The sequence below is a fragment of the Cordyceps javanica genome, chromosome 5 (genome assembly GCF_051103115.1).
Source record: "Cordyceps javanica chromosome 5, complete sequence".
Taxonomy (NCBI): domain Eukaryota; kingdom Fungi; phylum Ascomycota; class Sordariomycetes; order Hypocreales; family Cordycipitaceae; genus Cordyceps; species Cordyceps javanica.
In genome coordinates this window covers 1,826,334-1,842,346 of record NC_139299.1, presented here as the reverse complement: position 1 = coordinate 1,842,346, position 16,013 = coordinate 1,826,334, and the positions used below count along the sequence as shown (strand labels likewise).

Genomic DNA, 16,013 nt, shown 5'->3' with positions numbered 1-16,013 from the left:
TTCTCTTCTTCTCTTTTGCTCTCCTTTTATAACGCAGCCTTTTGCGTGATCCAGAAAACCTGTCACCATCTCAAACTAGTCTGCTTACGCGCAGAGGGGCGGTCTAGCGACGGAGGGGGGAGGAGGGGGTCACGAGAGAGGGCTACAGACGCCGTCGAGATGAGCCAATGCAGGTCAAGGTGGTAATTCTTTTTCTCAAGTCTGTCTGGCCTTGTGGGAAGTAGTACTTGGGGGGGAAAAGCGGGAGGGTAGCTTTGGCGTTGGGGCGGGTTCGCGAGTTTCTCACGAGTGCCGTGTGAGTTGGCAGATGGTTCGACCCATGATCTTCACTCCCAGCATGGAAGGGGAAGGGGGGATTGCCAAAGCGAGGAAAGGGAAGAAGGGGTGGCTATGGGGCATATGCAGGTAATAGGCGACGCATTGTTCTTCTTGTCCTTTGTCGTTTTTTCCTTCTCTGCACCGAGCTGAAGCAAACGACGAACACAAAACGGGGGGAACCACAACTCCGCTCCTGTGCGTTTTGGAGGACGGACTGGCTGGGCCATGTGCGTCTAGAGACCAAAGCGTTTCGACCGCTTGCTTTCGTGGGCGTCGTGGGCGTCGTCGTCGGCCGTCCGCCACTGCTGCGTCTCCTTCTTTTTTTTTTCTCTCCTCCTAACCTCGAAGAGGAGCCAAAACCGCTCCCACCTTGCCCATTGCGGTAGCGACATGCCGAGACTTGTGTCTCAATCGCCGCGGGCCGCCCTGGGTCTGGCTTGGTTTTGGCCCGGGTTCATGTCGGTGAACGGGTGGGTGGGTCCAACGGGTTTCATCACGCCCCCGGAGCCGGGCCTGGTCCACCTCCGAGCGAACCCCCCCCCCCGCCCCCTCTCCTCCCCGTCTTCCATATCTCCTTGCTCTTTCGTCAAATGCAAACTTATCTAGGCTGAGAGGAAAACAAGGTGGACGAGGCTGAAACTACAGAGCTAGTAAAACCTAGAGTTGAACCACAAAAAGAAAGAGGACGCTGACCGGCGTCTTCAATTCGTTCTGCTTGGCCATTGTGTGATGTATCGTACGTTGTTATCGAATGCGTCTTCTGAGCCCCATCAAATCGGCTTCCATCTACGCCATTAGTGATGATTATTATCTGCAACGTTGTTCCACAAAATACAGGGAATAGGGCCTGAGCGCTCATCTACATCAGAAGCGAGGCTGCCGCAAGGTTGTGACAGGTTACCTTTTCCGGGATAAATGAGCCAGGAGCGGTGGTCGCTCGCGCCCTCCCCGGCTAATTAAAGGCTGACCAGTGACAACTCTGTCTGTTTCATCGACCAAAAACTTATTAGCGCAGACTTGGTTCACTTTTTTTTTTCTCTCACCTGCCCGAGAGTTTCGACAGTTTCTTTCCATCCTTCTTGAAGGTCGAGCGAGGGGTGGGTGAGGAAAAGGGAGTGGTTCTTTCCCTTTTTGCCCCCCCTCCTCTCGCTAGACTCGGAATCGTAGTGGTTTGGGCGGCATGCGTGGCTGTGGCGTAGTTTCGACAGCGAGCAATTCGGAAGCTTGCATGGTAACTAGTTAGGGAGGAGGGGGAAGCTAAACGAATACTCAGTAGGCAAGGACGTTGCAGCCGGCTTGTGGCGGCATCGCCGGGGCAAACAGACAGACGTGAGCGGGCGGGGGAGTGAGCCAAACCAAATAATAATAATGTCTTTTTAGAACAAAACTAATAAAAGAAGAAGAAGAAGAAGAGGAAGAAGAAGAGGGTCTCGGCAGTCATCGTCTTGCGCGCGGACGTTGATGTGTGGGAACCTTGTTCACTAGCTCCCCTTTTTGTTTCTTTCCATAATTCGGAAATCGTCCTTTATTTCCATTGATAACATTGCGTGCTATTAGACTATGAATGGCCTTTTTTTTTAGCCTCGCATACGCTTCACCATCAGGTCTCTGGTTGATGAGCGGTGAGTTCGCGGCCCCCAACCCTGGCAAACCTGGCAAGCGACTTACACGACGCAAACTTGGCGTACGATATGTGGCTCTCGGGGATCCATAATGCCCGGCAACTTTGGGGTGGTTGCAGTAGCACTTGATCACTGGACCTTTTGAAGACAAAGAGGCGACCAGTCCAGATGAAGAAGGGCTCGCTTTGAGAGAGTAGTAGCGGTCATCGTACCGACAACAATTGAGTAAACGCCGAATGCAACTATTCTGTACGCTCAGAGACACTGGCATGACTGTTATCGGGAAAGTCTGTTCCGTCCCTTGCCGGCTGCTGGTTCCCTATCTCTCTCTGTCTCTGTCTCCGTCTTCTCTCCATCTTGTCGTTTTCGCGACCGCACGTCTTCCCTTTTTTCCTACAATCTGTCGTCGCGTATCAAAAAGTATGACGCCGCGCAGCGCCCTCTGCCCCCGTAGAGTTTACGCTTACAGGTGTCGGCATGAACGCGGCGCATTCAGCCAGTGAGACACGGCGAAACCTTGATCGCAAAAGCAAGAGGAAGACGTGGTTTCCATTCCGACGGAAAGAGCGGCAATCTTTGTCTTGTTAATTTTTACATTTGAAATCTTATTTTGCATCTTTTTGATAGGTCCTCTGCATCTTGGGAGGGTTGCTTTCTAATTATCAAATTAAACTCTCTTTAGCTCTTTTACTCAGCCCTCGACCTATCAAGTCGTTGCCCTTCATTCACACAAATCATAACCAACACACACACCCTCACTCACTCACTCACTCACTCACTCGCTCGCTCACTCGCTCGCTCACACACACTCACAGAAACAGAAACACAACCCGGACCTAACCTGCCACAGAAGCCACTAAGGCGTTTCATGTTCGTCCGCCTGACGAGCTGCGTTTTTTGTCCAAGCCGCACCCAGCTTGTTTCCCTTTTTCATCTCATCGCACCCAGTTCGAGCGTTCGCTCCTCTCGGCTCTTTGTCCCGTTTCCATTTTATTCTGGCCAGTCTTGGACAGGATCAAAACGCCACCCCTCACCCATACTGACTCATGTTCCCGTCCTAATGGCGCATCACTGAGATACGATACTGCACGTCACCGAGAGCTTCCTCCAAACAAGAAAAGAATAAAATCCCCAGGACAAAAGAACATTGGACGGGCGGCGCCTCTTCTAGTCAAGTGCACGTTTCGAAATCGTCATTGCAAAATTTCTTTTAATAAAAAAATGAGAGCTAGTTTCTGTGCTAGCGAATAATATCAATCGCCAACGTGGTCTAGACTAGACAACAGCCCGCCCGTCCTGCCCAAAGAGTGCAACACTGGTCCCATTGCAATGCTGTAGATGCTCAGTTTACGCCGTCAAATTTTTTTAAACAAGCCAAAAATAATGTAAAAATGAAAAGGGAATCCAGAAACTCCCCGCATCATCCCGCCCGAGTCTTGCTCTGTCCCGGAATGTCTGAAGCTCAAGCGTGTTGCAACCTCAGGTAGAGTGATAACCCTCTTCAGGCGAAAAAAAAAAAAATAAGAATGATGAAATAAGAATAATCAAAAGACATTTTGCACCATGTTTTACGGCTCTCCGGGTCCGTTGCATAGCAGCTCCCAGCTCCCAAATAAGTCGTAGTGGTATCGTAGGAAGTAAATAGCACAATACTGAATTGAAACCAATGCGCTAGACGGTCAAATGCGCCATGCAGTCATGGTTGTATCGATGCCACATCATGTGTCGGCTTCGCATTTCATATTTGGCCCCGTCACAACCTACCAATATTCTGCGAGCCAGCTCCCCACTTCCATGGCTGTTCCTCCTTGTGGTCCGTGAGTCTCCTCCTAGTCCGTTCCGTCCTCATGTCCATCAACATCCATTTCTGTTGCAGACTCGTTGCCGTCGTCATCAATTTCGATCGGGGCGCTGTCTTGCGCTTTACTCAGCGGCGCAGTCGGCGCTTGGATTGGTTTCGTGTATGATCCAGCGATCGACATGGGTACTGGCCGGGCTACGGCCCCAGAAGGCCCCGGCATATTTGGTTGCGATGCTGCGGGGGCCGCCGCAGGGAGCCGTATCGGGCCCGTACGCTCGCCGGTTCCCGTCGACATGGGAACATCATTGCCCATCTCAGTGGCAGGTTCGCCTTTTGGCGTCCCTTGTCTGCTCTTACTATCACGCTCCCCAGTCGACGTAGTATGCCCGTCGACCTCTGAGCTGGCACGCCCCCTTGTCAACAGAGGAGATTCCGCCATCTCTGAGCGAGCCCTGTCCCCCGTCGACGCTGGTGTGCTCAGACGGGAGCTGAGCAGACGACCGCGCTCGTGTTCAATCTCTGCTCTTGTTCGCCGCTCACGCAACCTGATGCCAAACTTTTTGCGAGTTGTGCTCGTCTTGTTGCTGTAGAGGTTTTTCAAACGGGCCAACTCGGCTCTCTGAAGATCAGGTGGAAGATGCATTGCCTTTTTCTGCCCTTCCGCGTATTGGTGCTCAATCCTTTTCAATGCTACCTCGAGGGCGAGACGTGCATTGGGTTCAAGGTGAGCGTACGGGTCTTTGTTATCTTCTGCCGCTCGCGGCGTCGATGGGCTCGTGACAGGGCGATCACTCTTTGCCGAGCCTATCGGTTGTTTCTGCCTCCATACGCTTTCTGCATCCCGAAAGAGCCTCATCAACACATCGGCATGGTCATCTGTGTGTTGGCCACAGACGCGGTTATTCATGTGATATAACAGTCCACCGTTTCCGACAAAGCGCTGGCCGCAGAACAAGCAGAACTGGCGTCCAAATTTTTCGAGCGGGACCGGTTGCGATCCGCAAAGACCGCTTCTTTGATGCGAAAGCAGTGCTTTGGGCCCTCCGCAGGGCCGGTTGCATCGGTCGCAGAACGCAATACCGAGCCTTATGACTTCTGCGTCGGGCGGAAGTGAATGTGTTGCCGGCGAGGATGGCGCTGCCTGCTGCGGTGTTTGCGGTGCTCGCGACGCTGCCGCCACCATGGATGTTGGAGGTGCGGGGATTGGATTCGCCGTGGGGATTACCCTCTCATGCCGCGCCGGGCCAGACTGGTTCCCGGTCACAACATCGCGGACGTCGTATCCCAGACGCTCAGCCCTGCCCAGCGCGTTGACTAGCTGCTGCGCCTGGATAGACTCGAGGCGCAACGAGAGGGCCTTGTCCAGGAACTCGGGGCTGAGCTTGGGCATCAGTAAATGCGCAATGGAGTCCAAATCTTCCGACTTGAGATGCTTCGCGATCTGGGTCGCCGAGTTCTTGACAAGACGGGCGCCGTGCTGTTCAACAGTGCGACTCAGAGTGGCCGGGGGGGCTCTGTGAAACATGGTGCTGCACTATATTCCATTTCCACCCGTTAGCACGTCTCTTTGATGTGAGGCTTGTGACTTGTCGGTATAAATTGAAGACTTACAAGAAAGGAGCAGTGGTAATCGGATCCGACGACTGCCGTCTCCCATAGCTCGCGGATAGCTTGACGCAGCACAGCAGGTTCGTATGCCCGCATAACATTCTTAGCATGGGTCACGGCATCTTGAAATGCTTGCAGGTGCGGTGTTTGCAAGTTTGGTGACGGAAAACTAAATGTCGTCGGTGTATATTGGACCGGCGGTCCTTGCTGCGCCATGGCTGGCTTTGTTATTGTAGCCGTAAGTGTGATTGGCTTTTGACTTTCATGTAAAACAGGAAACAAATGTTTATGATGCGAAGAAAATGCTCAGGTTTGCTTTGGAATACGGAACAGCACGTTGAAGCACGTCTCTTGGCGGTCAGCGCGCGGCAGGGCTGGTCAAGCAGCCGAGGGCGCCTCGCACGAGATTTCCGCGTCCGCTGCGGACAGAAAAAGAAGAAAGATTTTGAAAAGAACAAGATGCGCGGCCTTGCGTGAGGATATGGATGGCGGTGAGTCAAGTTAGCAATCTCAAGGTGAGAGAACTGGGTGCAAGACGAACGTCGCGGAGCTCTCGAGCACGTGCTCCTGCTCGGCGGCGTTTGTTTAGGACGCGGCGCAATCTGAGGATGAGAGTTTTGAACTTCAATAGCCGGTGCATAGAAAAAGAGTAACTTCGTTCGTCCTGCCAAACATCTTACAGCCCGACTTTGCAGTCGGTGATGGGTACCGCGTCTCCTGGCCTAAAAATGGTCGGAGGTTGACCAGGTAAGAGTTATCCAGATGCTAGCGCGTGTCGGCTCAGGCCAATCATTCCACGCCGGACATTATCTCAGCCTGATTAACTAGGCATTAATAACATAAAGACCCATTATAGCGCGAAAATTTTATTAATTTTTTGTGGGGTTCTGCTTTATATTTAATTAAAACCTGTCCGTTTGAGAGCTATTTTGGCGCATTCTTCTAATAGCTATTTGTCACAGCCTCCCTCCTTCACGCAATGCTATTAATCTATTCGCTATTCTCTGGTCAAAAGGTACTGAGTAATGCGGCCGTCGTTGGCGACATGTCAAGAGACTCGAAATCAGCAAAAGCCACACAATCCAAGGCGCTTTCCCTGCTTTACTTGCTTTCCTTGTTCCTTTTCGCCTTCTCTAACAGCACCAGCCCAGGGGACACGTATTAAACTTTTGCCAATGGGTTCGTCATGCTTCCATACCCTGCCTAGCTGATTCTGTCAACGTCTCACATTGCATGTCGCCCTCGCTTGTCAAAGGAGTGGCGCCGCCAGTCCCCGCGCCAGTCCCCGCGCCAGTCCCAGCGCCAGTCCCCCAAAACTCTGCGTGGAGCAAATAAAAGTCCAGTCTCCCATGTGATTCGTACGCCATTCTCGCGAGGCATCGATCCAGCGGCTCGTACCAACGATTCCGTAGCCGCGCTGGGCTTTTGAGCTGTGTATTTCGAACAGTCTGTCGCGGGCATGCCCACCCGAGCCCGAAGAACCGCTTCTTATCCTCCAGCTCGCAGCATGTCATGCGCTGCAGCCTGCATTTGGCGATGATGTCGCGCTGGTGGACCAGGAAGCCGTAGCGATTGACCCATACGTCGTCCCTCCACTTCTTCCTCTCCCCCTTCAGCGTGTAGAGCTTTGGCCATGTGGGCGTCTCTGCCAGCCCGGCCTCCATGGCGAGCTGATGACGTCTGATCCAAGCCCGAAATCCAGCATCGTCATGCCCGATGTAGAAGTCAAAGAGCGAGATGATGTGGTCCAGCTCCAGTAGCAGCCCGGTTTCCGCAGATGCATCGTGTATGGGAAGGTTGTCCCAAGCTCTGAATAGCTTGGTATAATATGCATCCTCCTCAGACCACGGAAAACTTTCAATATTTTCGAGGGATTTGCAGGGAACACGCGTGTCGATCGCTACGCATGGGCTTGGTTCTTTTGCCAGAGTCATGTTGAATAGTGCTGCAAGGACAGTTGGGATGCGAGTTTTGACTTCATACTTTTATGAATACACGTGAATATGGTTGCCAGTTACACCGCAGGTCGCAGAAAGGTCCTGCCTCGAGCGTACCATGGTAATGGGTGGTGCTTCGCCCTCTTCGCCCTTGTGTGAATGCAGGTGCGAGTTCCCGAATCGTTGAGCCTTGGGCACCTGCTTCAACTGAACCCTCCCTTCTGCTTAGCCATCATTCACTTAGCTAAAACAGTGTGTAAAGACCGATGGACATACTGTTGGAGCGACACATGGCGTACATATCATCAAAATGTGAGGCACGAATTATGCCGTTGTTGATCGGTGAATGCATATTTGATTATTTTCGAGTGAGTTGGCCGCAGGCTCGATCATTGTACAAATCCTCACACGCTAGCAAAAAACGATCAAAACAACTCGGTAGCATACAAGTAATGTGACCCACAAAGTGGAAGGACGTCTCTCTGTCCATATCCTTTGCATCCCTTCCCGGAAGAGGTGCATGTGTCCTTATTCGCCGATGCAAGCAACCATCAGCCGGCCATAATCGCCCGAGGTCTCGCCCTTGATGCGACTGGCCAGGCTGCGACGGAAGCGCTGCTGATAAGCGCCCTTGATGTTGGCCAGCTCATTACGGTCCCAGTGGTATCGTACGACGCGTCCGACGAGAAGCTGATCTTTGGTGCCCATCCCTGCCATGGCGTCTTCAAAGAGCTGGGCAGCATGCATGTATTTATCCACGGCGTGGCGGAGTTGAAAGAGGAGAGCATCCTTCATGTGCCCAGAGAATTCCTGCTGGAATTGTGAGTTACGTACTATTACCCAACGAAACAGAACCTAAGAAGGTTACATACCGACTTGACCACGGACTCGAGATCCTTGTTGAAACGTTGCTTGTAGGCATGGGCGATGGCGCGTAGCTGATTGTCGTTTCTTTGGGTAAAGATGCTGCAGACGAGAATCTCATCGGTTCCCATCTTGCCCTCAGTTGCTTTGTACAGCTCCATCACGTCGCCGTCGACCTGCTGGGGGATGACGGGCGCCGAGTCCTCAGCGCGGTTGGCGGCCAAGACCATCATGAAGTGACGCTCCGTCTTCATGCTAAGGTCGCCCTTGACCGTGTCTTCAAGGCTGCGGTGGAAGGTCTTGTAGTACGCCTGCTTGATTGCATTGAGATCGGCGTTGGAGCGCGATAGCAGTACATCATTGAGCATGAGCTCCTTGGTGCCGGGGCCGGACATGGCGTCAAACAACTCGTACACATCGGCGAGGAGAGGACCGCGAGCCAACTGCAGCAGACCGCGCTCAAAGTATCCGCTGGTTTCTGACTTGAGGTCGTCAATCAAGTTGCGCCGCAAGTTTCGGTGAAAGGCCTCGCGAATAGCGTCGACCTGCAGAGGATCTTTGTTGGAGAGGATGTGGATGAGGGCCTTTTCGTCGGTGCCGAAGCCTTTCATGGCGCTTCGAAGCGCTTGCGCATCACCCGAAGCATCCCAGTTGATGTGCTGCGGGGGGCCGTAGCCGAGCGAAGGCGGCGTCGGAGGGACCGAGGGAGGCGCGCCATACTGACCGGGCGGAGGCGCACCGTAGGACGGCGCTTGGTGGTGACCGGCGTACTGGCCGGGCGGCGGCTGGCCGTAGTGTTGGGGAGGAGGAGGCTGCCCGTAGCCCTGCTGGTGAGGAGGTGGGTATTGGCCCGGCGGTGGTTGATTGTAGCCGCCGTGTTGGGGAGGATATTGCTGGTGCTGAGGCGGATACTGGCCGTGCTGAGGAGGATAGCCGCCTTGCTGCGGAGGGTATTGGCCGTGAGGCGGGGGGTACTGTTGTCCGTAGCCCTGAGGAGGGGGAGGCGGAGGTTCTGAAATCATGCGAGGTTAGTTGATATGCAGAATCTCACAATTTTGCAGCGACTCACGTCCGTACCCCTGGCCGCCGTAGCCAGGACCGCCGTACCCTTGGTATGACATGTGCTGAAGTGAGGGGTAGAAGTGTCGACGTTGTAGTGTCTATCGGGAAGCGGCGCGCAATAATACCACAATCAGTACCGCCTTGATGATTTGATTCGAGGAAGAGCTGTGAGTTGTCCTGGGCAAGTCGCACGAGAAAAAAAGAGGGCCAAGAAATAATTTATGGCGACGTGGGCGATGACGACGATGACGATGGGCGCGCTGGCCTACATATATGGCCCCTCCACTGCGCTGCGGCTAGCTGGCCTGGCAGGCATCAGTCGAGGATTTCGGTTGCAACCTTAGCAGGTAGTACTAAGTCAAGGCTGCCCAATAAACGTCCGGATCGGCGACGCCACCAGGAGCTGGCAGTTTGGCACATGCTGACAGTAATTTCTGGGGCAGAAGAGGCGTGTGTTTTTTTTTTGGCTTGACTGGGCTGATTTCTGTCTAGTTCTTCCGTGCACTGTTACTGGAAGTTTTGGCGGATGCGCTGTGGCGGAGCTACCAGTAAGGTAGTGCTGTTGAGGGCGGGCGCGTGCCCCACCAAAGACAGCCTTGGCTCTACTGCGTACTGACGAACCGCGAAGACAGCCCAGCCGTGGCGAGGGGATTTATTTTAGCGGGCACCAAGAGAATAATCAGTACATAATTGTACGGGTTGACGGGGTACTGCCATGAGATGTATTCCGCCGTGGCTTCAATGACCTTGCGCGTTCATGGCTGATTATGTCAGTAGACATGTGCCTAGCAACAAGGTAGACAGTCTGCCGCGTCGCATGCTTGTGAGAGTCCGTGGCATTGCACTTTTGCACCGCCACAAAAATGGCGTGTGCCAAAGACAATGAATCGGTTCCATGATCTTGTCCTTTTTTTAAGACTCGATCGACGGCGCAATCAGACTCGTCGGGCCTGGTTGCGCTTCTTGCTCCCTTGACAAGGGCAACGCGTTGTGTCAAAGTACTGAGTAGGTGGGAATCCGATGGCGGGGCTGAGCGTTAGCCAAGCCACCCACTTGACGACACGCCACCTGCAGCACCGCCACAGGAACCGTTGAAGAAGCGTCAAGCTCGCCACCTACACGAACGCGGTGGGCTCAAAGTAAGTACCGGTTTGCTGCTTGCAAGAAAACGAAGACAGGTGGGGCGCGGCAGGGATAGGCAGCAAAACACAAAGGTGGTTGATGGAGATGCACGACAAGAGAGTAATCATGTTCGGACGATGGGCATCCATCGATGCGATGCGGCCGAAAAATGTCGTGCATACCACCAAGTATCAAATTGTGCATGGAAGAAGACTGGTGGCTGGTACATGGAAGTATCAGTAGCAGCATGTCCCACTGTCATTAATAAAAACCCACAATGGGTACAAAGTAACTAGCTTGCTGCATTGTTGCTCGGCCCGTTAGGGTAACAACTGGCCGCCGCTTTGTAATAGCAAAGCCAACGCCTTCTCCTTTGTCCAAGAGTAATCGAGCGAGGAATTCCAACGGCGTGGATTTTTACTGGTAGAAATCTGCTTCTATTATTCCTTTGGTAGATAGCAGATTAGAGGCTATTTTTCATTCTATTTTTTTTTCTTCATTTTCGTCATCACTCCTCGGTAGAGTGTGACTGGTGCAGGATTTAGAGTTCAACCGGAAGGCAAAAGCAGCGACCAGTGCTTAAGTAAGGGGCGGGGGATGCTGTTCTACAGGTACCCACGAACATTGTTGCAACAAAGCGCCCCACTGCCCACCGCTGAGAGTCCCTTGAAGCGGCGCGCTAGCGCTGTATCTCTAGCTGAGCCGCCCCACTATCGCCCACTATCGCCCGCTGTAGACTTTCCCTTTCCAGCAATGACCAGGGTAGCTCCGCCGGCACACCAACCACCGATTAATTCTGTCCCTTTACCAGCCACCGGCTTCATACAACAAACCTCTTTTCCATCCAACTGCTTGCGCGTTGCCAGCCCCCGTCATGGTCAATCGAGGAAAAAGGGCACCAAGCCCGCATGTGCGGCTCGTAACATCTCCCTTCTTTTGCATGACCGATTTATTTATCCCCTCGCTGATCTCCTTCCCAATTGTCGATTCAATCTCATCAGACGTTTCTCCTCCAACTTGAACTACTTGATATAGCTTCCTTCGCTCATCATTGTTGCATACAGCTTCGGACCTGACTTGAATTGCATCTTCGGTGGCATTGCGCCGCTCATTCCTCACCTCACTGCCTTGTCTTCCTCTCCTTCTCCTCCCCCATTATATCACCACTTCTCAAATCGCGATGCGCACCTCGGCTACGTTCCTCGTCGGCCTTTCTAGCTGTATCGCCAGCACAGCTGCCTTCCCTCGCATCCACATATACAACTCGGCTCGAGACGCCGCGCTCGCCGCCGCCGTCAACGTCAACCAAAAAGCCCCGTCATATTCAGTCGTTCCTCTAGAGCCCGGTCCCACTACGCAGTCTGACGGAAACACGGGCGGCGGCGATGGAGGCAGCACCAGTGGTGGAAGCAGTCCTACCTCTACCGGTGGCGGTGGCGGCGGCTGTTCTACCCAATCACAAAGCGCTGTAACCGTGACTGTTACCGAGACTACCACGCAGACGCAAGCTGCCGTCACCAAATATGTAACGGCGACGGCGAGTCCCCAAACTGTCACGGCTGCGGCCGCGACCGTGACGATTACTGATGTCGTCACGAGCATCGTGAATGATACCAAGACAGTAATTGTTCCTACAACTGTTGAAGTTACAACTATTGTCGAGCCCAGCACAATTGTGGTCTCGCCGACTCTCACGACACTAAGTACAATCACCACCGGTGGCGCCAGCAGTTCGACATCTACTTCCGAAACTGCGACGAGCTCCAAGAGCCTTACTACGAGCACTACGACTGCCGATATCACCAAGTCTACGAATACCAGCGAGAAGCCTATCCCAACTGAATCCGCCCCTGCTTCGAAAACCTCGGGTTCTACCATTGGAGCTCAACCCTCGTCGGCCTCGTATAATTCCCAACCAACCGGCACGCCGACCACCCGCACGATGGCCTCGATCACACAGCCAGCCGCACAGTCTACTACGACTGCCCTGACTGGAACTTTGTCGACGACCGCCGCACCATCGTCCTCCTCTACGCAATCTGTTGACGATGGCCAATGGACTCATACTTTTGACAATGGCCAGTGGCACCCTCCCTACCCCCCAACCAACGCTACCGGCCGACGCGCCTAACTTGCACCTGCGAGAGGGGTTTATGATTACGCAGAATGACAGTTGAACGTCTCACGACATGTATCAAACTGAGGTGGTCGCACGAGAAGAGTACGACAGGTAACATTTTTCCATGCATTATATACAACGGATTGCTTTCCTCGCTGGATCTAGTCTTCCGTTTTATTTCATTTGTCTGCCAAAAGAATGGCGAATTTCTCGGTAATACCGGCGCGATTGGAGCGCAAAAATGCCCATGAGTTGCGTACAGACCACTCGGCTCCCGCTTTTTGTTTTGTTTTTTCTTTGTTTTTTTTTCAATCATTGTATAGACACACGGATACATTACTCTCCTTGCATATTAGACAACTATTGTACTTAATACTATCATCATCCAATCTTTTCCACTCAACTCTTCTATCTGGCGGTATGCGTGAACTCTTCGTTCGCTGCTCAGATGATGGTGAGACGCAGTGCGTTGGTCACACTTGGCTGATACAACCCACCCACAGACACACATCTGCAGAGCTGCAGCTTACACGAGCAGCAAACGCGCAGCGCTAGGATTGTTCTTTCTCTTGAGGTGCAGCATCGTACCGAAACCACCAGAGAACAATCGAGAGGGGCGGACAATGTAGCACGAGATTCACTGCAAGGTAGGCTTTTTGTATCACGCTGACTGTGGAAGGAGTGTGCATTAGAAAAACGAGCCCGTGCCGGACATGTTGGCCAACTCGAACCCTCTTCTCTCATAAGCGCATCATCCATCGATCAAAGGGGAAAAGGAAAGAAAAAAGAGGTACTCTTGTCCAGCCTCGCAAAGGAAGCCTCATTCAAACACACACACAGTTTCCTTTGTCACGATGGAATTCGGCTTTATTGGTCAAGAGCTCTACGCGACAACCATGCAAGGGTCTGCACCGCCCATCACCACCATCACCACCACCACCACCTCCATCATGATGTCTCAGCAACAACCCCACGCCGCCGCCGCCGCCGCCGCCGCCGATCCCGATAGCCAGACCGGTCCGCCCCCAAGGGCGACTACATACTTTGCCATCGACGGCATCGTCGTCTCCGAGGCCGAGGCCGCGCACAACACCCTCCTCGTGGGGCTCCTCATCGCCCTCGTCGCCGCCAGCGTGACGCTCGGCGGGCTGGCCATCTACTGCCTGCGACGCCGCGCGCTGAGGAGGATGCAGAGCGGCTACCAGGCGGAGCTGCGCGCGGCGCAGCAGAAGCAGGACGAGGAGCAGGCAGCGAGGGGGCCATGAGATTTGGAGAGGGAGGCAGGCCGCCCCCCAAGCGCGAGCGGGAGAGAGGGGGTGAATGAATACTATGCGCTGCTTTTCTTGATTTCTTTATTTGCTACTTCATTGCTTCTATTCTCGCTCGCATGATCACATGACTTTTTTTTTGGTTAAGGGGAGGGGAGGGGAGGGATGGGCAGGATTGTGATTCAGTGATGGACGGAAGAATTGGCGGTGACTTGGAGAGATGGGGTCCGTCTGTGGAAACGGGTGGCACATACGAGAGCCAAAGGGGACGGACGGAATGGGAAGAATATAAAGAAAGGTCTTCTTTTACTCTGAAAGGACATTGATACCACTTTACGATTTACGAAATGGATCCTAGTTTTCTACTTATTTGCTATGTAAACGAGCCACCGGTCATCGATTAGCATCTACATACACATCAGTCAGCACGCCTCATACCGTAATATCGGGTACCTGAATCTCAGGCACCCAGCCCACCCGCCAATTCACAATTGCGTGCCTGAAAGGACCAAAGCTAACTAATCTTTGCTCGACACGATAGTACCAAGTATGGGTGGGTGGCTCTTTTGGCCCAAAGCTTTCCTTCCATACACCGACTTTCGTCCCTTTTCCCCCCAATCGGAAGCGCACCTCCGGTCCGGGGTGGGCGGAGGAGGACTAACGAGCTTTGGGCACCAATTTCACCCCATGGTGATACAACTCTTTGCAGTACAAAGAGGCTCTGCCTTCCTGTGAGATGGATTCTTTTTTTTTTTTTTGTCTTCTGGGTTTCGCTTACTTTCCTCTGAATCACCCTGCGCGGTAGTTTGTGTTGAATTATACTCCGTTTCTGCACAGGTCGTCCACAGCACGTATGTGCTAACACGGAAGAAAGGAAAAGGCATTTTCCACCTTGCTGGTTTTCCTGTGCTGGAAACCAGCACACTTATTTCTATTTCGGAAGAAAAAGAAACCCCGGCTCGGTGGTACAACTTGATATCGAGTAGGCCATGAACGCTTTGTTGTTTCTGTACGACATGTACCAGTTTCTTCAGACGTCGTGCCTCCTCTGGCTGTTGCTTCTCATGGCACATGCCCTCGCCGCCGTCGGCCCCGATGGTGGCGGTGGCTTACAAGAAATCAGCCCGGCCGTGGTCCGCGACGTCGACGTCGCCACCTTTGTTCCCGTCGCCGCCGTTGCCGCCTCCTCCTCCTACTCCTCCACCTCCACCACAGAACAGGAGCATTCGTCGCGCCGCCGCCGCTCTCGCCCTCGCCTGCAAGCCCGGCAGCAGCAGGCCGGTTCGTCCTGCTCCGACGAGGGCCAGTGGAACTGCATGACCGGCTCGTGGCAGCGCTGCGCCGCCGGCCGCTGGAGCGTCACCGTGCCCTGCGCCAAGGGCACGACGTGCTACCCGGCGGGGCTCACGCGCGACCTGCGCATACAGCACGACGGGAGCGTGAACAAGAACGGAGGCCCGCCTACAACGACGACGACGAGCCCGGGAGCCCGGTACTGGGCGTCGAGAATCGGGATATGGGGGGCGGTGCTGCTCTGGTGTGTCGGCTGACGGCAAGGTGGGGGAGGAGCTGGATTCGGGACTTTTTTGTGCTGAAGAGGAGGATTCACGGACAAGTGGCATAGATGCCACACGATTTTTGAATTTCTTTTGTCGCTAATGATTGAAATGAGCCATGAAAAGAAAAAAAAAACAATGCAGAAAAATGCAGAAAAATGCAGAACAATACAGAACAATACGAAAGCATGAATTAATTCTTCGAAACGCAAAGCGAAAACTAGCCTTGCAAGACGCAGTATCCAGGGTTGACTTGGATACTAATTCTATTGCGTAATTTCACCATGTCTTGTGCGCAGTACTGCCATCGCGGAAGCAAAAGGCTTGCATGTTGGGGTACAGGAAAGCATATTCCATCCAATATTCACCATGGATGCAATATACATCCCCTGGTTCCATCACGAGGAATTTTGGTTCTGGGCAAAAGTGCAACGTCAATCCCGGGCCTGATTAGAAGGGTGGAATGAATGGCATGGGTCACCAACTCTCTTCGTATTTCATAGTCTTCTTTGCGTCATTATACAATAAAAACAAATTGACCCTCTGCGGTTGATACAGGCAGCATGGTAGAAAACATGAACAGTACAGGAAAATTTCAATCATGACCGTCCCAACGCCTTTTCTCAATGATGGTAGTAGCAAAACTCTACTTTTCGCCTTGCCCTGCCTTTAAGGCCTTCATTACATGTTTTCCATCTCCTTCTTTAGTATTCTCACAGCTTCTTCTGTTTAGATT

General features: G+C 53.1%; 6 protein-coding genes across 6 annotated transcripts; 3 read left to right on the top strand and 3 right to left on the bottom strand.

Moving 5' to 3' along the window:
* Positions 1-3,769: 3,769 nt before the first annotated feature.
* On the bottom strand, positions 3,770-5,565 carry V2A60_007790 (uncharacterized protein; the record flags this gene model as incomplete). The annotated part of the gene is made up of 2 exons (XM_083259072.1): positions 3,770-5,275; positions 5,353-5,565. 2 exons carry the CDS (start codon positions 5,563-5,565, stop codon positions 3,770-3,772), a joined length of 1,719 nt encoding a protein of 572 aa, XP_083115198.1.
* Positions 5,566-6,533: 968 nt separating this feature from the next.
* V2A60_007789 (uncharacterized protein) lies at positions 6,534-7,283 on the bottom strand (the record flags this gene model as incomplete). Its single annotated transcript, XM_083259071.1, has 1 exon — positions 6,534-7,283. The coding sequence occupies one exon, from the start codon at positions 7,281-7,283 to the stop codon at positions 6,534-6,536; it is 750 nt and encodes a 249-aa protein (XP_083115197.1).
* A 531-nt stretch (positions 7,284-7,814) lies between these two features.
* V2A60_007788 (uncharacterized protein) lies at positions 7,815-9,271 on the bottom strand (the record flags this gene model as incomplete). Its single annotated transcript, XM_083259070.1, has 3 exons — positions 7,815-8,096; positions 8,159-9,162; positions 9,220-9,271. The coding sequence occupies 3 exons, from the start codon at positions 9,269-9,271 to the stop codon at positions 7,815-7,817; spliced, it is 1,338 nt and encodes a 445-aa protein (XP_083115196.1).
* Positions 9,272-11,514: 2,243 nt separating this feature from the next.
* Positions 11,515-12,465, top strand: V2A60_007787 (uncharacterized protein; the record flags this gene model as incomplete). The annotated part of the gene is made up of 1 exon (XM_083259069.1): positions 11,515-12,465. One exon carries the CDS (start codon positions 11,515-11,517, stop codon positions 12,463-12,465), a length of 951 nt encoding a protein of 316 aa, XP_083115195.1.
* Positions 12,466-13,307: 842 nt separating this feature from the next.
* V2A60_007786 (uncharacterized protein) lies at positions 13,308-13,718 on the top strand (the record flags this gene model as incomplete). Its single annotated transcript, XM_083259068.1, has 1 exon — positions 13,308-13,718. One exon carries the CDS (start codon positions 13,308-13,310, stop codon positions 13,716-13,718), a length of 411 nt encoding a protein of 136 aa, XP_083115194.1.
* A 992-nt stretch (positions 13,719-14,710) lies between these two features.
* Positions 14,711-15,271, top strand: V2A60_007785 (uncharacterized protein; the record flags this gene model as incomplete). Its single annotated transcript, XM_083259067.1, has 1 exon — positions 14,711-15,271. The coding sequence occupies one exon, from the start codon at positions 14,711-14,713 to the stop codon at positions 15,269-15,271; it is 561 nt and encodes a 186-aa protein (XP_083115193.1).
* Between the last annotated feature and the right edge of the window lie 742 nt (positions 15,272-16,013).